This window comes from Euwallacea similis, chromosome 2, assembly GCF_039881205.1.
Source record: "Euwallacea similis isolate ESF13 chromosome 2, ESF131.1, whole genome shotgun sequence".
NCBI lineage: Eukaryota > Metazoa > Arthropoda > Insecta > Coleoptera > Curculionidae > Euwallacea > Euwallacea similis.
Window position 1 is genome coordinate 8,974,580 of NC_089610.1, and position 27,195 is coordinate 9,001,774.

General features: G+C 37.1%; 3 protein-coding genes across 5 annotated transcripts; 2 read left to right on the forward strand and 1 right to left on the reverse strand.

The window, feature by feature from the left end:
• Positions 1-106: 106 nt before the first annotated feature.
• On the forward strand, positions 107-13,976 carry LOC136416944 (putative inorganic phosphate cotransporter). 2 transcript variants are annotated; one of them, XM_066402386.1, is made up of 9 exons: positions 107-453; positions 10,444-10,625; positions 10,982-11,236; positions 11,556-11,643; positions 12,062-12,282; positions 12,338-12,487; positions 12,543-12,675; positions 12,728-12,969; positions 13,031-13,976. In XM_066402386.1, exons 1-9 carry the CDS (start codon positions 363-365, stop codon positions 13,223-13,225), a joined length of 1,557 nt encoding a protein of 518 aa, XP_066258483.1. In that variant the 5' UTR covers positions 107-362; the 3' UTR covers positions 13,226-13,976. The 2 variants fall into 2 exon arrangements, with proteins under 2 accessions (XP_066258483.1, XP_066258491.1); XM_066402394.1 differs by lacking the exon at positions 107-453 and adding an exon at positions 9,196-9,944.
• Positions 13,977-14,431: 455 nt separating this feature from the next.
• Positions 14,432-24,580, reverse strand: Pkc53E (Protein C kinase 53E). Of its 2 annotated transcripts, none has more exons than XM_066405873.1 (14): positions 24,134-24,580; positions 21,548-21,579; positions 20,846-20,928; positions 20,514-20,625; positions 19,022-19,150; positions 18,791-18,947; positions 18,508-18,736; positions 18,321-18,452; positions 18,088-18,261; positions 17,940-18,031; positions 17,497-17,887; positions 17,052-17,192; positions 16,835-16,995; positions 14,432-16,765 (listed from the first exon to the last, which is right to left on the reverse strand). In XM_066405873.1, the coding sequence occupies exons 1-13, from the start codon at positions 24,331-24,333 to the stop codon at positions 16,843-16,845; spliced, it is 2,025 nt and encodes a 674-aa protein (XP_066261970.1). In that variant the 5' UTR covers positions 24,334-24,580; the 3' UTR covers positions 14,432-16,765; positions 16,835-16,842. The 2 variants fall into 2 exon arrangements, with proteins under 2 accessions (XP_066261970.1, XP_066261969.1); XM_066405872.1 differs by having other exon boundaries at positions 18,321-18,461; positions 24,134-24,578.
• Positions 24,581-25,154: 574 nt separating this feature from the next.
• Positions 25,155-27,044, forward strand: Gmer (GDP-L-fucose synthase-like protein). The gene is made up of 6 exons (XM_066405502.1): positions 25,155-25,353; positions 25,750-25,864; positions 26,129-26,257; positions 26,315-26,528; positions 26,583-26,711; positions 26,769-27,044. Exons 1-6 carry the CDS (start codon positions 25,220-25,222, stop codon positions 27,002-27,004), a joined length of 957 nt encoding a protein of 318 aa, XP_066261599.1. The 5' UTR covers positions 25,155-25,219; the 3' UTR covers positions 27,005-27,044.
• Positions 27,045-27,195: the final 151 nt, after the last annotated feature.

Here is a 27,195-nt window from a genome sequence, read left to right on the forward strand (position 1 = left end):
GGGTTCCAAACCTCCCAAACCTCTCGTCGTCTTTATCATAACGACTTTCTCTTCTGCGCAAAGATTCGAGCCACTTCTGGTTCTTTGAGACGGTACCTGAATTATTGCAGATTACGGTGCCAAAGCAAATAATCGGTTTGGACGACGGTAGTCGTACCGACACGTGATCGCGAATTATCAGCAAGTGCTCGAGGGTCGTACCGAACGCCGATCGGGTTCAATTAAAGCGCGCGTACTTCAACGATTGCTGTCAGAAGTTGATTGATTCCTTCTCAAGTGGTTACCGGAATTTTTAGTTGAGAAAAGAATGTGGCAGCTTTGAGTAGAAGTGATACTCTTGAAGCAACTGGGACGCAAGAGACATGACGTTCACCAATGCAGATTTGAATGCCGAAGAACAGGGGAAGAAAAACCCGCCGCCTCCTTATCAAGAGCAGATTGTGCCCCCTTCGGGTAAGTTTTTCTGATTCGATTTTCAAAAATTTCTTTCAACTTAACAAGGGTTTCTCCTTATTTGCGAGAGGGAGGAATCAGGAACTCGTTTTTTTCTCTTTAATTTGGTTTTTTTGCAGTTTTGCGTTAAAATTTATACTTATTAAGGAAAAGGTCTAATTTACAGTTTTAACTTGACGAATTTAATGAATAAATCTAACGTTTTTGTGTTTACTTTGTTGTGGTGAATTACTGTAAAAGCAAAACTTCTACCCAAATCAAAGTGGTTTAAAAGCGTTGCAAGAATTTTTTTCCGGAAAATTGCGTTTCACATTTAGACAGCAAATCATCGATTTTAATATACTTTTAAACGAATTATTATGCCTAGCATCAAAGATCATAATGGACTCGCTCGAGTGTGTATATATACAGGATGTCACAAATTGCCGTCTAATCGTAGGGGTATTTTGAGAATGGTGACCAGTGAACGTTGCAAATTCGATAAATTTTGGAAAATGCAATATGCTAATTCTCTTGGAGAATCAAGGTCACAAATGTAAGAATACATAAGGTGTTGACGTTTCGTTTTAATAAAATTTTGTACTTTTGAAGATTCCTTTACAAAATTAGAGATTCACAAGTTGATTCTTGTTGAAAATCTGGGTTAAAAATACGAGAAAAGTCGAGTTCTTTTCAATTTGAATTTAAAAAATATCTCAAAATTTTGGTGAAAAAAGTCATCACTAGTTTAAGAAACAGTGACGTCTTTTGTGACGTCTGTATGAAAAAAACGCCATTGGTTGAAGAACCAGTGGCGTCTTTTTCACCAAAGGCTTCGTCCACAAGGCTGTTTTCGAATATTTGTTAAATTTTAGGGAGGAACAAACATAAATTATTTTAGGGAAGTTCGAACTCTTAAAAATTCCTCCACAAAATTGTGAATTTAGAAATTAATTCTCCTTGAAAATTTCAATTAGAATACTATAAAAGACGAATGTTTTTGATTTACAAAAATGTTTAAGAGTTACTGAGCACACTGATTAACCTGTATGCTTAACGCACAAATATTCGCGGAACCGTCAGGGAAAAGCGAATTTATAAACCGCAATTTTTACCTGTTCTGAGTCCCGCATAATCTTAAGCGAACATTAATCGCGTTCTTACAAAATTAACCATTAATTTAGCTTGCAGTTTTATGATTTTTGTTTGCGAAATTCCACTCGAAATTTGATATTTATCACTAGCTAGACGGGTGAAAACGCGGGAATCCCATTTGCCACCTGAGGCGCCATTATTTTGTTTGCAAAGCCCACCTGTTGATAGAAATGGAAATGCACTCCCGTAGGGACAAATTTGACCCTTATTAGCGTATAAGATGGCCGCAATTAGTCATGCAGTTGTTGCACGTGACTAATCACAACGCTTATGTCGGATATTACGCATTGTCACTATCTGTCATTATGAAGGTTTAAATTTTTGACATCGGTGTTGTCAGTTTGAGACTAAAGTGAGTAGAGGAAGTAGAGTAAGTAGCGTAAGTAGAGTGAATTTTGAATGTAAAGTTTCGCTATGCAGTTGGCAGAAAAATTTTATACAGGGTGTCCCAGAATTGGGTGGCTAAACTTAAACAGTGAAATCTTGAATTGAAAATAATACTAGTTTAGCATATATGTATATAAACTACATTCCATAAATTCTTGATTGCTGAAATGCAGGGTGTTAAACTTTTAGATAAAAAAATATAAAAAGTTAATTTTGGGGTGTTAAATTCGCTACGCCCACTATGCTCGCATGTTAAAATGTCTGGTTTATCAATCACTGTCATTAACACACTTGTTACTTATTTCTCACGGTTTCTTTTCATGGATGCTCCAAGTCAAACACCGCCTCGGGGCCTTATTTTAAAAATCTACGAATTTGTGGGTCCCAGTACAGAGCAAAATAACAACACAGTGATTGTTCAAACCGAAATCGCCGTGTTCTTATTGTCACTCGTGCAGTAGGAAGTAACAAATTAATAATTGTTTAAGTATCAGGAAGCTGCTAACAATAATGCGATTATGCAACTGTTGGCTAATTCATCGTTTCACACGCACACTTACCTATTGACCGCTTAAACTTGATTTAAATTCGTTTATCACGTGATCCAATTAAAAGCCTTATGATTTGGACTAGAAGTTGTTCGTAGAGTTTATAGTCTTGAAATTGGGGGCGAAAAATTACCAGAAATTAACTTTTGCATAAAAATGAATCAGGCACTTTCGAATATCTGCGATGGGGATTGACTACATGTTTTTGAAAAAAAAAACGCCTTTTCCGTCATTCAGAGAGATCTAATCGAAAGGTTAATTAAATAACAAAAACGCAGTTTTTGACCATCACGCATTGATCAAATCCCAATACCAAAATAGGAATGAAAAAGTCGTAGATGAAAGTAGACCGAGACAAAGCGGAAATTGGCGCACCATTGCAGCGCAAATCAACCATTACATTAGCTTGTAGTAAATGTCGCAAATTTATTGAACAATAACTTATTAGTTTGTCAAAACTGACGATTTCAGGTCAGCAAATCTGATACAGATATCTCCGCGATTGAACCTTTATGGCTATTTTTAATATGGTAATCCTGTATGATAAATCAGCGTTGTTGTTCACCAGATAAACCACTACTCTGGTTACCGTTAGGAAGTGGGTAGATTGGTTGTAGATACGAATCAGGCTATTGTATGTAAAAGTACTCTTATGAGGAATGTCTTGAAGGCATGACATCATCCAGCAGACAAGGCCAATGGCATTGTGATTTTTCGCTTATAATTTAGGTCGGATTTACGTTGAAGAACGTTTATTGTAAGACAGGATTTTGTGACCGTCACCTTTAGCTGCAGGTGTTTGTTTTCACCTCCGATGTCAGTGTAATACAAATTACATAATTAATACTAATATGTTGACAAATTGTTTGTATTGTCACGTATTTAACAACAAAGCTGTCCGTGGAGGATAAAGCGACTTTTAGCTACTTGTGAGTAAATGTAACTTTTTTTGAGAAAGAGATAACTTTTCTTCTGCCATCTATGCCAAAAAGGCCATTTTCCTTACCCTGGCGAAACATCGTTTTCCTCCCTAGGGAGAGAATCCCTTTAATACTGAAGTTTGACAATGAGGCGTAAACGCAACAATACTCCCACGAACTGCGCAACTTGCAGTTCGTGGGAATATTGTTGGAGATTGATCACTGACTACCTTTTTGCATTCGAGAGTTAAAAAATGGCCCTCCAAACTAACCATGGACTGGATATTCTCGTCCAGACCACCCTGAGTTTGCAGTCTTAGAGACACTGTTTCGTACAAAAAAAAACAACAATCTTCCTAACTGCAGCTAAAGTTAGTATGGAACGCTAATATACATATGTGGTAAAAAACACTTTCGAGACACGAGTAATTTACTTGAAAACGAGACAAAGCGAGCAAAAAGCAACTTTCGAGTCGAGTGGTGCACTGTGCATATGCTAATAGTAATTAAATTGTTTAATAATTTAATTAACTTTTGCATTATGCATGGCCCTAGAAAAAATATCTATAGTGTTCTACTAGTCGAAAATCATTTTCTGTAAATGGAAAACACTACGAAACTCGTCTTAATTGTTCTCTCAGTACTAGAAAATTCGTCACTCGTTGAACAATATACTACTTTCTTCTTCTGATTTTCTTGTAGCCGCCTGATGAGTGCCAAGAAGCACGAAACGTGCGCACGTTCACTCATACAGCGTGGAACGTTTGAGTATAGTCCCCTGTACTGACTATTGGGGTTAATGAAATTTCCTAGAATTTAAACTTTCTTTTTGTCAACGACAGCTGACCGGTCATAAGTTTGAGAAAGGCGGAATTTCAAATAAAAGATCAACGACATGTCACATAATGCGTGAATAACAAAATAGCGCAATTTTTACTATCTATTTTAGTGCGGAATGTGTAATTTTCAAATCACGATTTACAACATGGACTACACGAGATTTAGGCAAACCAGATTTGAAATTTATTAGTAATAATTGGCTTAACACAAATTTATCACACTTAAGGCAATAATAGAGGTGCTAATCACGTTCGCGTATCTCATGTCGTACAGTGTCGGTCAAAAGGATGTTTCATTCCAACCTTGCCGAATATCGAGCCGTTATCTTAACCCTTTGAGCAAATATTACTGTTAACATTCATATTCCAACAATAAATATCTAATAATCATTGTAAAACACGTCTAATGGCCCAAGTACACAATAACCCCGGTGCACTTCAGCGTTTCACGAGATTATCACGCGATGTTTGATCGTGAGTCTCGTGCAAAACGTTTCAATTGTTGTTTGGGTATTTGATTATCACCACTCGATGGACTTAATAAATTTGATACAGATTGGCGGATATTTTACATTTTCTGACGATAAGTAAAGTGGACCTGGTACCTGTCTGAAAAGCCGCAGCGTAAATTACGTTTTATTTTTTGTAACTGGCTTTAGAATTGTAATTCACAGTAAAGAGTAGGGAAATTTGGAAAATCACCTATATTACGATGTATCACTAATACAGGGCGTCCGCTTCTGGAGCTTACCCTTGGGAATCGCGGTAACCGTAAAAGGAACGCGACTAGTTAAATTGGGGTTAAATTGGGGCAAATTTATTTACCGACTTTATATTTTTTGATGTCACCAAGGTCCTCATGGTTGAGCCCCAGAGATGGACACCCCGTATAAAGAACAAATAAAATAGAACTTTTAAAGCCAAATGAAAGTATAACCTTTTTTGGAAACGATTGTCTAGAACTGATCTCTATCAGCTGTTTGTCAACCAATGGGAGTGATCTCGGATGACAGCCAGCCAATCCTATTTGTCGAAAATCAATTGATAGCGGTCAATCCGGTGCAGATTTTGATTTTCGAGAATCCTTACCGTATAGTGTCACGATGTGGTAGTACGAATGCTGTATAATCACGAACAGGATTTAGCGAAGTAAATATGAGAATACGTGCGAAATTACTAATTCATGGAATACAAATTTAAATAAATGCGAAGATTGAACTAGTAATGTCACAATTTACAATCAAGATGTGCACCACTAGACCATCAACAATTTGAACAAATTTATGCTAATGATGTAGAAAAGCTCTGTGGTTGAATTAATGTATGTTGTAATTGCCTTGATAATTAAATATTCGTGATTCCTTTAATAATTAGCTACTAAAATTACTCTCCACTTTAGATGGATATACCGGGTGCTTGTGCAAAGTGGTTCTTTCCAAACCGCACTATTTTAAGCAAACGGCTCCAAATATTTAGATTCGAAATGGCGGCGCAATTACAGATAGATGCCGATCACGTGTCAAGCGAGAGTGTTAGGGCTCGTCCAATGGCCATACATAACGCGGTTAGTCATAGAGAGTACCATTGAAAGGGTCTTTAATGAAGGACTATGTTAATGAGTCGTAAATAACTGGGGTAAATATCAAAAATAGCAAATTGTGAACGCATTACATGGCGAGAAATTCAAATATTTATTTCAAAAATTATGCAAAAATTTGGGGAATCACTTTGCAGCAAATCCGTGTACTAAAATCACTAATACTAGGTATTTCTGACTGTTAACGAATGGAATAATTTTTTAATACTTTTCCCAGAATGGACGGGTTCATATATGAGTTAAAGAAAAATAAACTTATGAGGAATAATTAGAACAATCATAGAGAGGTTTTTTCTATCAGTTGCGTAACGGAAATATGATTTTTGTAGTTTGATGAGGAACGTCAGGGAGATCTGAGGCGAACGAAGAAGTAATTAAAAAACACATAAAAATAGTAAGAGGAATTAGAAAAAGCAAAGTGACGTCCGAGCTTTGAACTCGCGACCTCACTCTTGAAGGGTGAATTACTACAGGCATACTGTAAGGCTCATTTTCGGGAAAATTACTGTGGAGGATTATGAGTCACCATCCACCTCTGTTAGTTTTCAAGATCCCGTGTTACTGCATCTTAAGACCATTAAACATAACTTATTTTTGTTTCCTAGGAATAAACATCAACCATGAAACCATTTAAGGCAATGACACAATATTTACTAAAACCTCGTCTTATTTGTCTGCTTATTTACGTTATTAACTCTACACAATTTTACAACCGTTTCTAGAACTTGCCCGAACTATTCTGCGGCTACCTACTTAACCAGCGAATAATTGTTTGTTTTTACATATCAAATCATGTTTTAATGGCGGTTTGTTCCGGTGCCGCATGATTAATCTGTACAAAAACCATTCCTCTTCGTGCTTTCTTGCCAAAAAAGCACGCATTGAAATCACCTTGAGTGTCACGAGATACCTAATTCCAAGATAGATAAACTTAATACCAAACATCGCGTTCATTTTGCTGGTATCACGTTTATTAAACAATGGGGAGCAATAAAAGAATTAATTATTGTTATGGTCTCGAGTGCAAATTGTTAATACTGAATCACAGGCAGTAAAATCCATATTGTATCACAACTGGAGTACCTACTCACGAAGCAGATACCAGAATTACCTATTGTGTGCCTAGACACAGATAATTATTATTCACAATCGCAGGAATAACATCATCGGTAATGGAAGATATTCACGTGGCAAATCACGATACCTACTTATTGCAGAATGTTGCTGTGAGCCATTTTCGCGTTCTAAAGGCGACAAAATAAAAAGCAAATTGAAGCAGTCACGGTGCAATTGAACATATTACTCAAGGTTTAGTCTTTAATCTAATTGCACCTTTTTTGTCACGTAAACCCCGTAACCGTGAAAACGCGCGTTACCGGAAATGGGAAGCGATTTTCAAAGTCATCAGTGCAATAAAATATAACGTTAAGTTCAGTTGAAAAAATATGCCGAGACTCATCAAGAATGACGAATTCCATATAGAGAATCTTGCGCGGCGCGCCAACAACCTTGGCAGGATTTTCTGGCCTCAAATATCATACGGGAGCTACCGCTTTTTGCTTTGCCGTCGCTGCAGATCTGCATCGGCTTTTTTTGGCAAAATTCACCCTCTTTTCACCCTCGATTCGTCATTCCGAGAGTCTAAGTGTGAGTCGAAGGCACTTCCTGGGTCCTGGGTGGAAGTGCCCCCAGTGACAGAGGCCTCTTCTGTGCTCCTAGATACTAGAAAAACACACTCATCAACAATGACATGTTTCGTATAAAGAGTTTTGCTTCACCTTTCATGCTTGTTAACAAAGACCTTATTTGCTATGCTGCTAGGGATCTGACACTTTAGGGAAAAAATATTAACTAATTAAATTAAAAATAAAAAACTAATAAAAATTAACTTCAATTGTCCCCCAAGTCCCCCGAAAAACCAACTTATTATTACGAACTCAAATCTCAACTGGGTCTGATTTGGAACTCAAAAAGGTGCACTTTCACCTTTGAGTGCTTGTAGTTCACTCAGTTAAAATAATTTCGATACAAACTACTCACGAAAATTGTAAAAACGGAGCATTTTTCCGCCATTTTTGGCAGCTTGTATTTATTTCGGAAACGCCTTGGCCGATTTTCTTGAAAAAACGTCCCGCAGGAGCGACAGCCCCAAAAATTAAAAGTTCGTAAAAATTTGGAAAAAATTGCAGTAAAATCGGTCGTTTTGGAATCTTTTCTTCTCCGACTAATTTCTTAGATATCAACAGAAATGAAAAGAAAAATGCTAAATAACGATTTCTTGTGCTGCGTTAACTCCCCAAAAATCCTCCAAAATGGCCATTTTTAACAACTTTTCCTGGCTAAGCTTTGGTTAAAGATCAATATCTCAGAAATGGTCATACTTAGGGACTGGAAGATTTCACTAACAAGAAGATGAAGAAAATGCGGATGTTTCTGTCTTATTATGTATCTATATATAATAAACTTGCGCTTTCTGTCAATTTCCCAAAAACTACTAAAATTCATATCTCATAAATAATCTTTATTCATGGTATACTATGGCGAAACACACTGCATAAAATGCTGCAAATTAGGCGAATTCTCGGTTTTGAATTCATAATAGTTTAAATAGCATCATCCGCTTTTACGTGGGTGGTACCTACGTGAGAAGACGATCCATTTTTCAAATAATAATCATAAACGATCCTAATTGGTGCAAGGTAACAATTAAGTGCGCCATGGAGACATATAAAAATCTAATTTCTGAGCTCGATTGCTTAACAATTTGCTATGCGAGATTATTACTTATTTTTCAAATTTGTTAATCCTGCATTTAATTATTTTATTGTTTTCTATACGTGTGAATCTAATAGCGGTGAGCTTTATGCAAATATGATAGTGAAATTGTCGCCAGTAATTTTTACGCATGCTGGCAGGGTAAAAATTGGGAAATTTGGAGAGGAATGTCGAGACATTTTCTGAGCATCGATGACTCAGGAGCAACCACGAAATTGGCGCCAATTTTTCTGAAAAAAATGCCAATTTTCTAAATTAAAACTGTGGAAGTCAATCTTGCCGCTTACGTCCTTGACAGGCCAGAGTCAAGACTTTGCATACTAAAAGCATTTTTCGACAATAAAAGGAACTACCGTGTGTAAGAACAAATCAGTCCCCTAAAGATTTTTACCAAAGTGTTGCAACATGGCAATTCCAGTTTGGCAGCTCGAAGATGACGTATGTAACGGAAGAGCAACGTTCTAATTTGACAAATGAATGCCGCCATGTTGCCAAGTTCGAGTAATTTAATGAAGAGCTGAGCTGTTCGATTATAGAGACAAATCCATAATAGTAGGTGATTTGTTGTAGGCTTCCAAATAATTGCTCGGATGTTCTTTATTTTTTCGGCAAATTGATTTGCGCAAATTGCCTGTATGCTTTAGTATGGTTTCTGGTCGACACGGCATAGCAGGCCCCCCAACCGTTCTGGCTTAATTTCATTAAATACTATACGAAGGTAATTTTGTGTCGGTGTCGCCTTTAAGCGTACTTTGGAAGTACACCACAGGAGGTTCAGTTTAGTCCTAATATAAACCCGAACGTCCTCGTTTCGGGTCTATTTTTTTTCTAGTCCGGTGTGCGTCTGTGCCTGTTTTTTCTAAATATTTTTATTTTATCGATACTACTAACATACTTGCATCGTTTCTACATTCACGCCGTCACCAGCGGCTGGTCGTTATAATTATTGTTGCAAAATTCTAAAGCAATTTCAGATTATCATTAATTTCCGTGCGGCTTCCTCGGACTTGAATGTGTGGCCATGAATTTGAATGTTGCGATTATTATTTCCGATAATTCGTACGGTGAAAAATTCGGTGTCGCTCAAGGGCAAGGGTGCGAAACTGGTTTGTTACGGCCCGTTTTCGGACCCTTATTCCGGTCCTCCAGCAGTGAAACGTGACTAGATATTCGCGGTAGTGTCCAAGCAAATAGACCAGCAACATGAGCAGTTTACGGAAAAAGTCCCATCAGTATTGTCCTCACGAGGTTTTTGAGAAGGAAGTTAAGAACATCCAGAAGAAGTCTTTGGGTGAGTTTCGTAAACGGCCGCTTTGAGATTGTGCATCTTAGGAAACGTATTTTCGATTTCCCATGTCTTATATCACTCGCATTGTAACTCACGTTATTTCGGCATTTTTAGAAATATTGCCAACATTGTCTTTTGTTTGATAGGCTCCCATACGACGTCAATTAGGCGTAATGGCGACAGGGACGTTTGACAAGTGAATATCGCCACGTTGCCATTTTTCTACTCTGAATTAAAAAAAAAAAAAATCATATCCTCCACATATTTCTATTGACGTGGGTCATAAATATCAAAAAATAAACCAACATTAACACCTGCAGAAAACGTGATTTATTAAAGAGAATGATTCGGAAAAAATTTCCATTAAACACGCTGATGTCTATATTTGACACGACATGCTAATTTTCAATGTAATTAACTTATGCTATTTAAGTTTAGTCAAATTGTGTTGTATAAGGGGTCACTATTTATCATCTGCAATAATTTCTCTTTCCTTTTACAGTATGGTTCGGCACAAGACACTTTGTTACTTTCATGTTGTTCTTGGGTATGGCTAATGCCTACGTCATGAGGACCAACATGTCAGTCGCCATTGTTGCCATGGTGAATCATACTGCCATCACTACGGATGATGGCCACGAGCAAGGGGTGGACATGGAGTGCGGGGTCGAATCCAGCAATTCGGTAAAAAGAATTATTGTAGCACGGCCCTTGTATTGGAATTTTTTTGTTTCAATAGATGGCGTTGAGGAATTACTTCACCTTCATATAAATTCATTACTTAGCTTTAGATCGCTTCTAAAGGATTTGGAAATTTTCCATAACGTGCATAATATGAGTAACGTAATAGAATATTGATTAATATATGATACATTTGTCCTTTCTACCATTTCGTAAACACATATCTCTCATTTCAGTCATATTCTGTTGCAACATTCTTTCACATTGCTAATTGCTTCTTGCCTTGCCAATTGGCTGCACGACAACTTAGTTCCAGGCACAACAACCTTAAATACTAATTTGGGCAATTTCCTTTTAAGAGTATCTCATCAACCTCTTCTGACGGAGAATTTGTGTGGGAAACCGACCTCCAAGGCTACATCCTGTCCTCCTTCTTCTACGGCTACGTGATCACCCAAATCCCCTTTGGAATCTTGGCCAAGAAATATGGAAACATCTACTTTTTGGGAATCGGAATGCTCATTAATTCCGTGTTTGGACTGCTGGTACCTGCGGCCGCTCATATGGGCGTGTGGTGGTTGATAGTCGTGCGGTTTATTCAGGGTTTAGGAGAGGTGAGTCCAAACTTTAAGGTTGATAATGTTTTTTTGGCATCAGTTAAAGTACATTTTTCATTGTGACGCATTGTTTTATGTAAGAACCTCTAACGTAGGTCAGCTATTCGTCTTTAGTCACGAGACCATAAAGTAGCTGGAAAGTGAAGTGAACACCATTCCGTTATAAATAACCTTCATTCAAGATTAAAATACTTTTGGGATTGTGACGACCACCGTTCGGTTTCCGTGTGTAATTTTTCTTGATAAATGTTCTCTCATGTTGTATAAAACTGAGAATATGTAGAGAAAAAAGTAAATGGAAATCCTTTGTTTACAGGGGCCCATTGTACCATGTACCCATGCCTTGCTGGCTAAATGGATTCCACCCAATGAAAGGAGTCGTATGGGTGCTTTTGTTTATGCAGGTAATTTTTGTGAACAGATATCACGAGTAAAGTAACACGAGCACCAGATTTTAGTACCTACCAATGGATAATAAGCAGAAAATAATTTTCAATGATTCTGAATAATTAATGAGTAAATTCAACGATTTTTTATTCCTGAAACTGAAAAACAGACAATTACGTTCAATTATTTTCCATCTTTCTCACGATTTTCTGCACCAAATTTCTAATTTTTCCCTAATATAATTTCCTTCGCCTTTATCAATTTAGAACGTAGTCGCTACTGTTCTTATATTGAGAGTATAGGCGATGCTCGATTATTTCTATCAGCTGTGTTCGAAATTTCAATTCTAGGACCACAATATTTTTACTCAAATGCAACATTTTTGGTCGTATAAATAAACAATTTGACACTGATTTCTTTCAATGCACTCCTTAGGAGCCCAATTCGGAACGGTCATCTCAATGCCCCTAAGCGGTCTCTTGGCCGTATCACATGGAGGATGGCCGTCCATATTCTACGTCTTCGGAGCTATCGGAGCAGTCTGGTGTGTTGCCTTCCTTCTCTGGATCTACGAAGATCCAGAAGTCAACCCGAAAATTAACCCCGATGAACGCATGTACATCCAAAAGTCTTTAGGAAGAGTTGCGGGACAAGTGGTAAGCAAAGAAAACACCCTCTTTGCTATCGATGATTTACGGATATTATTTGCAGATTCCCCCAATTCCGTGGATATCAATTCTCAAATCTCTGCCATTCTGGGCCATTTTGCTCGCCCATATGGGCCACAACTACGGCTACGAGACTTTGATGACCGAACTGCCCACCTACATGAAGCAAGTCCTGCATTTCAGTCTTAAAGATGTATGAACGTTGGGAGTCATTATTGAAATATTCATTCATGAGTCGTTTTTTTTAGAATGGGTTTTTGTCGGCCATGCCATATTTAGCGATGTGGCTGTTTTCCATTTTCATCAGTCACGTCGCCGATTGGATGCTCACCAAGCCCTGTTTCAATCTAACGGTAGTCAGGAAACTCATAAATGCTATCGGTGAGTCTCGTGAGCTCAAAAAATGCTTTTATTAATGTTTTTGATTTTTTAGGTCAGTATGGCCCAGCAAGTGCCCTCTTTGCGGCTGCCTTCACAGGATGCGACCGATGGTTAACCGTGAGTCTGCTCACACTGGGTGTAGGGTTGAACGGGGGCATTTACTCCGGTTTCAAAGTAAATCATCTAGATATCAGTCCTCAATTCGCAGGGATTTTGATGTCCTTCACCAATTGCTTGGCCAATTTGGCTGGGCTATTAGCCCCCATCTATGCAGGATACATGGTCAAGGGAACAGTTAGTGCCCATCATTTCCCCGCGTAAATTTTCCGATGCAATTTGTGTTTTTTCATTACAGCCAAGCATCGTCAAGTGGCGAAAAGTGTTCATCACAGCTGCAGCTGTTTATGCTGCCTGTTGTTCATTCTACGTGCTGTTCAGTTCGGGTCAAAGACAGCCCTGGGACCAGCCACAAGACCCTGCCCCTGCGAGCCCCGAGGAGGGGAAAGAGAAAAGTGATAAACGCGCTGGCGTGGAGACCACTAGGGCCTAGTGATATATTTTTCTATAGTTTAAGTTCGTGTCCTAAAAAGTCTACCTGCTACAGGGTTAAAATTGAATACCTCAAGAATTGCTTGTGCTAACCATGATGATATCATTTGTTACTAGTTTCAAAACCCTGTAGTTTATGGCGACAATGTGATTTTTTCTTCTATAATATAAGGTTGTTTTCTGTACAAATATTTAAATGCTGGGCCGCTCAAACCGCCCATTAATCTTAAAGCGTAGTGATTAAGGCAGCTTTTATTATAATTACGAAGATTATCCTTTATAGACTGTTAAGGTTAAGTTAAACGAAATCAGCTCCATTTTTATACACATAGAAAACGTATTGTTGTTTAGCTGTAATTTTAAAAAATTGGTCATAAACACCCCTTTCTCATAGGAATATCAGTATTTTTTGACTAGTCAAAAAGGGTCATGTAGTTAATTTTAAAAGTATCATCCCTTGGGAATTTGTTGGAGAATGAAACATTGTTCATATTGGACACATTTTCACACGAAGTTGGATTTTTCAGTATCAGTTCTGCTTTTTATATTGAAATCGAGCTTTAACAATGCCCTCTGTGACAATGCAACAAAAAGTAATTTCTTACTATAGAATTAAAACCTGTTGAAAAACATTGAGTATTATAGAGTTTAATCTGATTATTCCGATAGTTGTTTTGTGACTTTTTTGATCCTATAAATTGTTGTTGAGTATTCAAATTTATTGTTTAAATAAATACATTTTATCACCGAAACGGTCTTGTTTCAATGGTGCAACAAGTAAAACGCAACAATACAAATTACCAATAGTTACTCTCCCCATATTACGGTGCAGGAAAAAACTGACCATGACGCGACACATTGCATGTCCCTTGCCGTCCATTTGCTCTGTTTTGCTATGATCACTACATACTTCCCCGAAACACAAACTTTCACAATTTGAATCTCACGCCATGGTAATAAATAAATAAAAGTTGATCAATAAGAATGATGAAGAATCCACAAAACCCTGGCTTTCCCAGTCAGAAAAGACAAACTGTCATATTTCCTTCTCTGTCTCACATGCGCCGCGATAAGGGTTACATGTTAAACGTGTGTGGCTTGAAATCGCAGTTGTCATACATCATCATTCTAGCAACAATTGGGTCCATTTTAAAATTTCAGTCTGTTTAAAGGAGTCGTAAAAGTCGAGAAAAAGGAAACCACAAAGTGCAGAGATGATTATAATATATATTGTTCTTAAATGTAGTGTCATGTATCATATAACAAGATTCCTCAACTCGAGAAGAATGAATAAAAAATATATAGGTAAATAACCTAAGATATTGATAAAATAAACCACTTTTAGATCAAAATGAGCTAATGACAAATTATATTAAGAATGAGAGGGAATAATTTTATTTCCACCAATAGAACGTTTAAGACCCAAGTTATCAAGCCTTAGGCGAACTTGCCAGGAGGATAACTGCTACAGACCTCACAATCAATCTACCTGATAAGTTTGGTAGGATTTTAATAAATCGGCCCTAAGTCCAATGGTGATGTTAAGTGGGTTTAAAAGTCTAAAATTAAATCATCACGCTACAATAGATAACATAACTCAGCCTTTAATAACAATAAATAACGTACACTAGCCACAGTCCAAAGCCCACTACATCCACATTAGCTAGCTTTAACCGTTACTTTTGGAGTGCATGCTTGAGGATATATCGAGCTTAAGATTGCAAAACTACATTATACGATAAAACATACATACATAATAACATTTTTAATGTGACTAGAATTAGCAGTTTATCACAGAAAACGGAGCAAGTGAGTGATTGCTACTGAGAGACTGGAAAAACAGAGGGCAGACGATTTATAGATGATCTATTTTGAGGCGAATGTTAGGTGTATTTAGCAGCTATACTGTATTCGCATATCAAACTGCTGTGACTGGCATTTGAAATTTGAATACGTTATAGCTAATTCATGGAAAAATATGAAATAACGGCAACATTTGTGAATATGTAAAGCCCATCGAGTCGTCATAGATGAGGAAGATGTAGGTCCTATGACGTTAGGGACACCTTCTACGTCACATATCTACATTATGACAATTTGGTGAACCAGAATTATTACGGTCTAAATATTTATAAGTTAAGGGACAAGTAAGGGCCAAATCTTAGAAATTAAATTTTACGACTTTTGAATAATTATGAGCTTTACCTATTCAATTCGATTCCACTCAGATTTCATTCTTTTTTACAGATCAATTGATCCTAAAGATAAGGCATATACACACAGCAAAAGTTAGCCGAATAAACTTAATGGAAGTACTCTTTAAAAGGAAGAATTTCTTATACACAAGCTAAAGTTTTTAATGTGAGAGCAGAGAACACTTGGTTTTTTATATAAAATTTGGCACTAATAAATGAAATTTAATGAAGTGAAAGAGGCAAAAATAAACGTTTACATCAATACGTGACAAAACTGCAAATTTACCACTTCCTTATTGTTACACAACCAAGAGGAATGATTGTTTGTATTGTCAAGTACAGGAAGATCATTCAAAAAACTCAAGGGGCGTTAAAATATCAGAGGCATGTCTGGCATCAATTCATCTGCTAGTCAGATGTTTTAGGATCCATCATATATTTTAAGTTTTATTGACAATCACCCGTTGTTAGTTTGATAGCAAATTTAGTTTTTTAGCAATTAGTTTGTTACAAATTTTTTTAATAGTTATTATTAATTTAACAACGGGTAATCATTAAAAAGAAAGTGAAGGTGAGCTGTGGAGAGGAAATGTAGTGTTGATAAAACCATGAAAAATCTTATTAACAATAGTTACAAGATGAATTTAACCATAACAAGCCTCTGACATTTCAACGCCCACTTATTGTTTTTCAATGATCGTCCTTTACTTTGCTATATACAGCAATACTGCTTAAGTAGAGTAATCACTAATGAGAATGTAAGAGTAAGTTTACACGTTTAGATTATTATCATAGAGCAAGTCTTTAAGAAAATATTATCATATATATGAGTCTAATAATAAAATATTAAATTCACTAACAATCACAAAGATTACATTATTATATTATAATATCTGTAGTGTGATTGTACCAGCATTACCTATTAAAATGCATCATTAACGCCTTATCAGACTAACGTATTACCTAGGAGACTCTCCAATGTTAAGATAATTGGCACAGTATAACTCGTGAAAGCTAAATATGTACAGGGCGACAGAAAGACATTTCTCATCGCTGTCTTCACCAGAGCAATGAGAAGAGCTCAGTTTCTCTGATTAATACGAATTGATATAACGGCACCAACCTGGTTTACAACCTTTTAAAATTAGTAGATAAGAATTTTTCGTCACACCTAAAATTGCTTAAAATTTATTGCTGAAAATTCAAACAGTAAATGCACCGCAAAGTAATGTAAATACGAAATGGAATGCAAAGAGTATTAACTATAAACGTTTTATCCCTCATGCATCTAAATGTTAACCATTTTGGTTGTTATAATGAGGATATGTTCTATGTCGAAACCGTTCCTAGAAGAAAGAAAAAACATTGAAAATTTGTGTTTCATAACTTAATGAAAAATCTCAGCAGCAACTCACTTTAAGCCTTAAACGTGCTGGACAAATTCCGGGTTCAAGAAGGAGAATCCCATGAATTCGGTTTGGTCTAGATTCATCATAAAAAGCTTGTCAGTGGGAGTCAAATCAGTTTTCTCGGAGGTAAATTGCTTATCAAAGTTGCTGACATCTTTGCGGTGTTTCTGTACGAATAATTCATTTAAGTTGCATTATTCAGAGACTTTAGGAAATTGCTTACAATTTTAGGTTTGAAGGGAGGCTGCACTTCTCGGTTCTCAATTCTGTCCCAATCGATTCTTCTGAAAAAAGCATGCCCTCTGACGTCTTCCTCCCCTCGGTTGCCACAACCGAGGCGCTTGTTGGGATTTTTCGTCAGGAACTATAGAAAAACCAGACCGATATTTTTTTGTAGAATTTTCACACATTCTCGGAAATTTCACCGGTCAAAAGAGAAAGAAATGACCCTTCTTTTGTGTATCTATAGGCAATGTACACCGTTTAGGCATGAAAGAGAGCAATTGTCGGATTATTATAAAAAATTTGTTGCAAAAAACGTCGCCTTGACAAATTTTTATTTAAAAAACGCACTTTTAACGTTCAACAGAAATAGATCAGAAACCGATCCAAAACTTTCGTTCACGTTCCGAGCTCTAAAAGGGGCATCGGCTAATTTTCCAACTCACCCCTTTACAAGCATCTTTAGCCTCCTTAGACAGCCCCTTAGGGTAGCTGACGTTGTGGTCCGTAATAGAAGCAAAAAGCTCCTCCTCATCTTCCCCATCAAAGGGCGGCTGCCCCACTAACATCTCGTACAAGAGCACTCCATAAGCCCACCAATCCACAGATTTCCCGTAGGGCTGATACAAAATTATTTCTGGCGCGATATAATCCGGCGTTCCACAGAAAGTTTTGGTGGTCTTATCGCCGGTAATACCCTCTTTGCACATCCCGAAATCTGCGATTTTAATGTGTCCATCTTGGTCTAACAGGACATTATCCAGTTTGAGATCACGGTAGACTATTCCGCGCGAATGAAGGAAAAAGAGACCGATGGCAATTTCGGCAGAATAAAATCTGAAATTCCTATTTTTAGCTAAAGCTATTTTGGCTACTTTTGTTGACATACACAGCTACTGGTTCTTTGAATTTGCCGCATTGCTGTATTTGGAACATCAAATCGCCCCCATTGACATACTCCATAACGAAATACAGTCTATCCTGCAAGGGTATTCTTTTTGGGTAGTAGCTAAGCGCTTTACTCAGAATGTACTTACCATAGTCTGAAAACATGAATGTAACTGTACCAAAAAGGGGGGCTTGCTGGATAAGGCCAAGACCCTCTTTTCCACCATGGTACACTCCACGTCATCGTCCTGTATTATTATGTCTTTTTTCAGTATTTTTATGGCGTAAAGCTCGTCTGTTCCTTTCCTTTCCGCTAGCATCACCTTAAAGCTCAGCATTAGTATTGAAAAATTTCCAAAAACATTACTTTGATTATGCCTACCTTGCCGAAGGAGCCCTTGCCCAAAACCATGAGGAAATTAAAATCCGTGGCCCTAATGATGTCTTTTTTGCCCATGTTATGGGGTACGTCCTTGTCTTGGGATATGGAGGGTTTCTTGGTAATTGAAGTTTTCTGCGGCCGCTTCATTAGGATTAGGGTAAAAACGACACGAGGAAACCAATCTTACCCTCATTTGGGTCTTGATTTGTGCCATATCCACCCCCTCCTCAGGCACGGGAACATTGTAAAACTCGCCCTCTTCTTGAGTCAGCAATTTAAACCAACCGTCTGCAGGAGCTTTCAATATCTCGGAAATTCCAAAAGACAAGGACCCCATGAAGTCATTGCGAGACGTCCGATCCCAATCCCATATTTCTATCAATAACCTCCTATCTTTATCTTCAGGTTTCAGATCACTGGAATGTTTGGAAATAAAAAATGTTTTTGAGATGTTTATGTGTAAATATTACAAAGTGAGAGTTTCGTTCCAGACAGGATTTAAACACGAACGTATAGTTTTAGTCTTCTTTTTTACGTTGTCTGAATCACCAGGGATTAGTTTCAACTTCACGTAGGGATCGCTGAGCCCGTTGGGGTCCATCGGAATGAGGTTTCGACCTTGGCATACTGTAGTCAAAATCGGACATATTAGGATTGATAATAGATCAAAATTATACGGATTTTAAGAAGTTAGTGATTACCTTGTACAGTTAGTTTGTTCCCTACGCAGCTGATTTTCAACTGAATTCGTCCTCTGCGCTCCGTATGATCGCATCCGCATAAATTTGGCACGCTGACTTCGCATTTTTTATGTACGTTCATATCACATGCTGCAAAAACCATCATCAGTCTCCATTCTCGTCCATAAAAAAATTCTACTTTTGACCGCTCGTTTAAATGCCTTTAATATTTAATCCAAAAAACTTTTTAGTGCGTAAATTTTCAACAAAAAATGTCCTAATTAAACCATTGGTCCTAGGGCTCTATCCCTTATTCACAGTGCTGAGAACTTTCAGTACATTATGCTTGTAACAGTTTTAAACCAGAAAACTATTAAAATTGGAGGTTTCAAGTATGCTTGGTTGTCTATCCATGACTCATTTAAAGTTTTGCGTGGGAAATTTACAAGGCTATATCAAAAATAAGAATGCTCTGACCAATTCATTAAACTTGGCTTTAATCATCCAACATTAGTGCAATATCTTAAAAACAAGCTCCCTATTGCGTTTCCTGGTGATTTATTATCAATTCTCAAGAATTAACGATCAAAACTTCTCAAATGACATATAATTATTGAACGCTCCTTATTGCCGGGAAACGCCATCTTGATGTGACGTCAAAAGTGGTCTAATCTTACACAGTGGGAGGAAATGTCCGGTAAGTGGGACTAAGTGCCCTCATTTTCGAATAAATATATAAATATTAACAATTATAATGGTTTTCGTTATTTTGCACAGCAGATGCGAATAAAAGCATTGGTTTGAATGTTTAAATTAGATATTGTTATTGAATTTCTTGAGATCATTTTCATACAACTTTGTCCCACTGGGTGGAATTGCATTTTCCACCCTTAACTTTTGACTTTTGGGCCAGTTTTTGCATGTTAATCATCTAGGGGCAGTTTCATATTTCGTGTATTATCCTTTATCATCACGTTCAGTAAGTTCTGGGAATTTTTCTGCTTACGCAAACGCCCTTAAACCACAAAATGTGTACATAATGAAATTCGAGAATACCACTCGCAACTTCAATGCAATTACAAGGCGTAATGCACCTACATGGAAACTGGCTAATTTTAGAGTTAGTACACGAAAATTTGGGTCAACAATATAATGGCAGATTTGAAGGTCCTCCTCTGTGTTGGCCCAAAAAGGAAGCAAATTTTATTTACACGTAATTCTCATTGATGTGCAATTTCCTCGGGCCAAAAACATTTCTTCCTAGAGTAGAACAATGGGGCACTATATTTAGTGTCTAGCCGAATGACAAGCAGCCATGATCCTTTGTTGAAAGCCTATTGATTTTCCTTGACAAAGGGCTAACAATAACGTTTCAACAATCGGCTCGCTGCTATCTTTCGCATTTGACGCGTAGGATGTTGTTTTGCATGTATCCAGGGTTTACTGCCCTTTGATGCCTTTTTATAGTTTGTCAATTAAATAAAGGGTGGCGTTACATGAAAAAGATACTGACCTGTACATTTCATCCCTTGATGAAGGACCCCATAGAGTAGCGACCCGCAATGGTCGCAAAATGTAGGAGATGCGTATGTGTGGATTTTAAAATTGTGTTTTGTTCGGGTGTCCTGAAATAATAATAATTAAGTGGGAAATTAACGCCAATAGAGGCCAATTCGGCCTTTATTCGATTGTCCTATATTTAGACGCATAAATTATTCGGTGGCTGTTACTTATTAACCTGCTTGCGGGCTTATAACAGCTCCATCGTAAATTTGATTGTGGGTAAACACGGAGAAGAAAAATGGCCCAGTGTTGAGGAAAAGAGTACATTTTTAAATAACTTACATCTGAGTCTGCACCTTTGTCTGCTCCGGGACACTTGAATGTGACGTATTCGTGGCAACGTTTGTGTACCACAAAGCTGCAAACTGCAAGGGAGAATTAATGGAAACTACAGGGTGTTCCGTTCCTGGAGCTCAACTATGGGGATCTTGGCAACCATAAAGGATGCTGGGTCGGGTAAATTGTGGCAAAACTGCGTTATTTGGAGTTCGAGAATGTGCCATTTTAAAGTCCTGTTTTTGCATAAAGTGCCTTGGAAACAACATCCAGACTTTTGTTTAATAAGGACATTTTTGACAGCTCGATGGAATTTTGCTTAACGTCATCTAGAGTTACAAAATTAGTATAAATTTACTAACTAAATGCGTTTTCCAAGTGAAGAAAAAGGAGATGTGTTAGAAATGTATTATGCTTCGCATGAAAATGTGTTTTGGAAGTATTTTCTATTCCTTCATAGAAATTGAACGGAACTTGGTACATTTTCTGAGCTTAAAAGACGTGTTCATAGACCGAATAGGAACGAAAAGGAAATTTTACTGGAGGTGAGTAAAATGTTAAAAGCTTCTCAGAAATACTAAACGGGGATGAGTTGAATTCTCCATTAGATCTCTTATCGAGATCCCCATGGATGAGCTCCATAAACGGATGCCCTGCATTACTAATAAGGAGAAAAGTCCTCCTTCGTCTCTTGTAATGTAACTTTACCTTGGCATTGGTATCCTTGCTTGCCAAATCCCCTGGAACAACATAGAGAGTATTAGATCTTTCTTCAAAGTAATATTTTAAAATTAGGCACAGAAGTTTTTCCAACAACATCACTTCCAGCAAACGCCGAATATATTTTTGGATAATTAAGTTCGTTTTCCAGTTGATTAACGCTAATTCATAGAACACTGATGTAATAAAATGTGGAAATATGTAGGGAAAAATATTGCTTCTGCACACGCAATATCCAAATTTTCCTCTCTGGAGAATGATGGAGGCACGAATTTAAAAATACTTAGTAGTGGCACGCACTTAATCCTATTCAACCTATTACAATGTTTGCCAAGTTCGATATTTTAGACATTTTCACATCAGCATTTCTATATTGATATGATGCGCCTGTCCGAGTGTCCTAATTTGATCCGGACACCAACAGTGGATTAGAAGAGACGCCTCATTCCTAATCCAGAAAATTGGGCACGATTTGAGGATTCGATAGTAATTCCCCCTTGCAATGCTGATTGGCGGCACTAATCCCCGTCCGATGGTTGCATAACTTAATCCAAATTCCACCTCAATACATCTCCATTATTTCCTTACAAGCTTCTTATTAAACAAAATTCAATATCCACGACGATCGAAGGCACACATAAATAGGGCTTCCGTCTAATTTATGGGGTTTCACGCCCATACCTCAAATTTCCCTCTCAAACTGATTCGGAATAATAAAAAGCCACTTCTCATAATACGCTAATGCTAATGTGGGAAATCGCATTTAATTACCTCGTAATTGACGGTGTAATGAATCAGCACTTTGAAATTCCTGTTTTTAGACTTATGTATATTCCAATTTGCGGTTTAGTGCCGCTACTGTGACTTGACTGCGACCCAGTTTACGACTTTATATGCATCATAGCAGGATTTTTTATTTCCTTTCAGGCCAGATATCTATTTTCATGTTTTGGAATTTCGAGTGAGGCTTCGTTTAGGCAATTTCCCAAAACTGATACGTTATACTTATGATATAGTTCACCTAGTCTACCTCATCTAGATGGCCTCATCTAAAGGCGCTATATTTCCTAATTAAATATACTCATAAACTTTTTCAATAAATATTTATATTAACGTAAACGGTGGCAGTAATAAAACACTACACGGAGTTAAACATTTTATAGGAGGAGCGCTAATTATAACACCTATAGCTATAGGCCGCCATCCACGTTGATAATGCGAAATTTGAACCCCGTGTTAAAGTGAAACTATATTTGTGTGAAAAATGCGTTCAGATACAGGCTGGCGACATTTTTGTTCAAAAACCTTCGGGTATCAAACGTTCTTTAACGTTTCCCATCATGAAATTAGGCTTGACTACTCTTTACAGATGTTTTGAGGAACACGCAGTAGGTAGTTTAAATACGTGTAATGAATTGGAAACGAGATGTTACTGACTCGGATGAATCAATTGAGATCGATAGTAGGCGCATATCCCCCTTAAAAGCTAACATATCAGTAGCTAAATGCCAAGCTTAAAAGGGGTATTTTTTTCATTTCTTACTTAAGCTCGTTCCGATGAAATATTCATTATAGGTGAGTAATAAGACAATTTAAATCAGATAGGGCTCCATCATGACGCCACACTGATGTCTGTCTCTAATGTAAGTAATAAAATTACAGGCCATCAAAATTGACCTAAATTTTCCGCGATTTTTCCGATTTTTATTATAAACACGAAACTTAGATAAGGTTTCCTGTTGTCCGATTGTAGTTCCCTGGGAATCCTAAATTTTCTCAAATCGAAAATATGAAAACTAAATTTGTTTTGGAATCATAGGCAATTGGCATCTTCTTACCTATTTAAAAAAGATGAAAAGTCGCATCTTCAACTATATTGCACGTCTATATTCATTAATTTTCAGAAACCTCTAAACGTTGATTGAAAAAAATATTAATCTCAATGTCGGTACTCTTGATGACGCGTTTCCTTGAACAATTTCGTCTTTTCAATTCAATAAAGCATTTTTTAAATTTTATTAGATTAACAGTTACGATCTTTCGAAAACATGATGGGTACAAATGAACCACTTCTCGCAGAAAATAAATCTCCTATTCAAACAAAAAACGCAGTTTCGACGCTGTATTTTGAGCCTTAAGAGTAGATTTTCCACTTTGGATCAGATTTCACTTAATTAATGGAAAATAATTGATGATTATTTAGTAGCGATTTTGGAGTTTTACAGCCAGTAAAACTAAAAATCCGTCTTCATTACACGCTCACCCCTGAAGTTTTTCATAAGATTTTTTATAGTTTTCAGAAACATATTCCTCTCTATTCCCACACGTGTATTGCTGTATTGGTATTTTCATCATAGAGTACACGACGGTTAAATAGATACCCTCAAGTACAACATAATCATGAAGCATTACGTGAGCACACGAATAGATAATTTAGTGCTAAATTTCTTTTTCTGTCTCCATGACATAAACGGCAAATTACCCATTACAAAAATACTCTAAAGCACATCACATAAAATATTAAGCGCCTCATTAACGAATCAAACACCTCAAGTACAACCTTCGTCCTCTCACCAAATGAAATCTTTGCAATGCGAGCAGAACGTGGGCTGCTTGAAGAATCTTGGAATGAATCTGTGGTCCTTGATCTGGTAGACGTTCTTCTTCTTCAAGGCGCCCTTGCGGCCTCTCACCCCCAACCCGAATTTCGTGTTGCGGTCGTTCGCATCGTCGTTGATCAGTTCTTGCAGCAACTGCTGTTTTTCGTCAGCCATTTTCGCGTCTCTTTTTCCCGTATCTACGGGCACAATACTTTCCCACCTTTAATGTCGAGTAAACAATTGGGAACGATCGATCGAAGCGAGCCGCGTGAGAGCGCTAAAAATACTGCAGGAGCAGGCAGGCACGGGCCAGGCCGCAGGACCGACGCTTCTCTGAATGTCAATACTGTTCAGGTGGCCAAAGATTACCGCCGCTGCTGCTGCCGCTGAAACAGGGACCCTGCAACAGATTGGTGCGAAAGGAAAGATACACAGTCGGGTGTTTGTTGAGTTGTTTGGCTTTTCTTCTACCTGCTTGTTGCTCACAGATATGCAGAAGTTGGCAAACAAAGTTATTCTTGACAAAATGGCGAAGCTAAATCAAGCATCCGTTTTAAAAACAATTTCCACATTGTGAAGTCCTATAAAGCGCCTTGATTGTGATAAACTGCAATTCTATTAGAAAAGAAGCACTTTAAAGTTAATGAGATTACACATTCAAGGCTGCAGAAAACCTTTACTTACAAAGTTGGTGAATTAACTTTATGATGTAACAAACATACGGCGAAGTTTAAAATATAATTAAATTTAAAATTAATTCATATGACAATCACCGAGCCATACAAATTTATTAAAGCAATTAATAAATCATTAAATTAATAATTCTTCAATATCGACTAAATTAATATCTCTAGTAGGAACTCTATCGATATCGATATAAATAAGCCCTTCCAACTACTCTCTAACCTGCCCTGACTAGAGCCCTGCACGACAAATTCAAACTCCTAACCTTACTTTCGGTTTTGTTTATGTTACCAATTCCTATTTGACGTATACACTAATTTCTAAATATCAAGGTAAAAAGGATTTTTTCATGAATTCCTGAGCAAATGAGCGTGAAATGTCTCCAAAAAACGTAATACTCGTGACCGGTGGATCTGGATTGATTGGCAAAGCTATTCAGACCGTGGTAGCTCAGGAAGGCCAAACTGACGAAAATTGGGTGTTTGTGGGAAGCAAAGATGCGAATTTATGGTGAGATTTTTTTAGTGTTTTAGAGTATTAGCAGTTATTGCTTACGTGGAAGTGGAAACTGGAAATGTAGTTAATAAGAACGGCTCATAGTCGTCAACTTTTCAAGTTGATGACTTCTTATAATTGTCTAATGTTTCAGCAAAGCTGTCTTGGCTATGGCTTAAAAATGCAGGCACATAAATTAAACCCTACTCTGTTGAAATTTTATATCGTATTTCTGGGGTTAAATTCAATATAGTGTGAATCTGATATGAAATACTTGTGTCAAACATTGGTATGGAAGATAAGAAAGTACATGTGTCGTTGGTATTATATCTTGTAATATGCCCTATACCTGTAGTTGTAAACTCACATATAATATAATATTAGTAGTTTACAAGACCTTCTTTCTTACAGTGATTACAATGCTACAAAACAACTATTCGAAAAATATAAACCTACACACGTCATACATCTAGCTGCAATGGTTGGTGGATTATTTCACAATATGTCCCATAATTTAGACTTTTTGGTAAGATATTGAAGTTCATTCATATGAAATGTTTGCTTTAGAACTTAATTAGCTCATTTAAAAATATCAAATCAAACCTAGAGTGATGATAAATTTAAGGTGTTAAAGTTGTGGTTATCAATGGGGTAGTAAAAGTTTTAATTGGGGATTTTATCATGTGCAGATTAGTAGAAGAATTAATCAGATAACTACTGTTTTCATTGTTAAAAACTTTATAATGAACAATCTAAATTCTTATCATCTTTGCCTTGTATTTACTTACAGAGAAACAATCTACATATGAATGACAATGTCTTGCAAATAAGTTATGAGACTGGTGTTAAAAAAGTAGTCTCCTGCTTGTCAACCTGCATATTCCCTGACAAGACCCAATACCCAATTGATGAAACTATGGTAAAACTGCTCTAAAAACATACAAACTCTTTATTAGTATAAAAAGATTTAATGCAGATCCACAATGGTCCTCCTCATCCCTCAAATTTTGGCTACAGTTATGCTAAACGATTGATTGATGTAATGAATCAGGCCTACCATGAGCAACATGGGTGCATATTCACCTCAGTGGTGCCTTGCAATGTTTTTGGACCCCATGACAATTATAACCCTCAATCGAGTCATGTTATTCCAGGACTAATCAAGAAGTTGCATGATATTATCAGTGAAGGTAGTTATAGTGGCACTTTTGCTGAGAGCATTAGAACATATCAATGAAATTTAGGTAGAGATACATTCACGGTTATGGGCACTGGGAAGCCACTGAGGCAATTTATTTATTCCTTGGATTTGGCCAAGCTGTTTATCTGGGTTTTGAGAAATTATAATGAAACTGATCCCATTATCTTGTCAGGTTGGTGAATACATGTCTAATTTAGAGCAAAAGAAAGGTAAAACTTACAGCTTTCAGTTGATGAGGAGGCTGAAGTTTCCATTAAAGATTTGGCAGAGGAGTTGGCTAAGGCATTTAATTTCCAAGGAAATGTGGTTTTTGATACCACAAAGTCCGATGGGCAATTTAAGAAGACTGCCAGTAATAAAAAGCTGAGGAAGTATTTGCCAGATTTCCAGTTCACCCCATTTTCTCAGGCAATTCAGGAGAGTGTGGATTGGTATAAGACCAATCACGCCAGCGCAAGAAACTGAGCATTATAAAAAGCTAATAAAAATTGTTATTGTTAAACAATGTGTAATTTTCCTACACCCTATTAGGTTTCTTAATTTTCAGTCTAAGAAGGCTTGGGACAAAGCAAACAGTGTATGATATAGTACGCCTAATGGTTACTTTTAAAGGCTTTTAATTGAAATTTATAATTAGCGTGACATTGCAGAGCCCG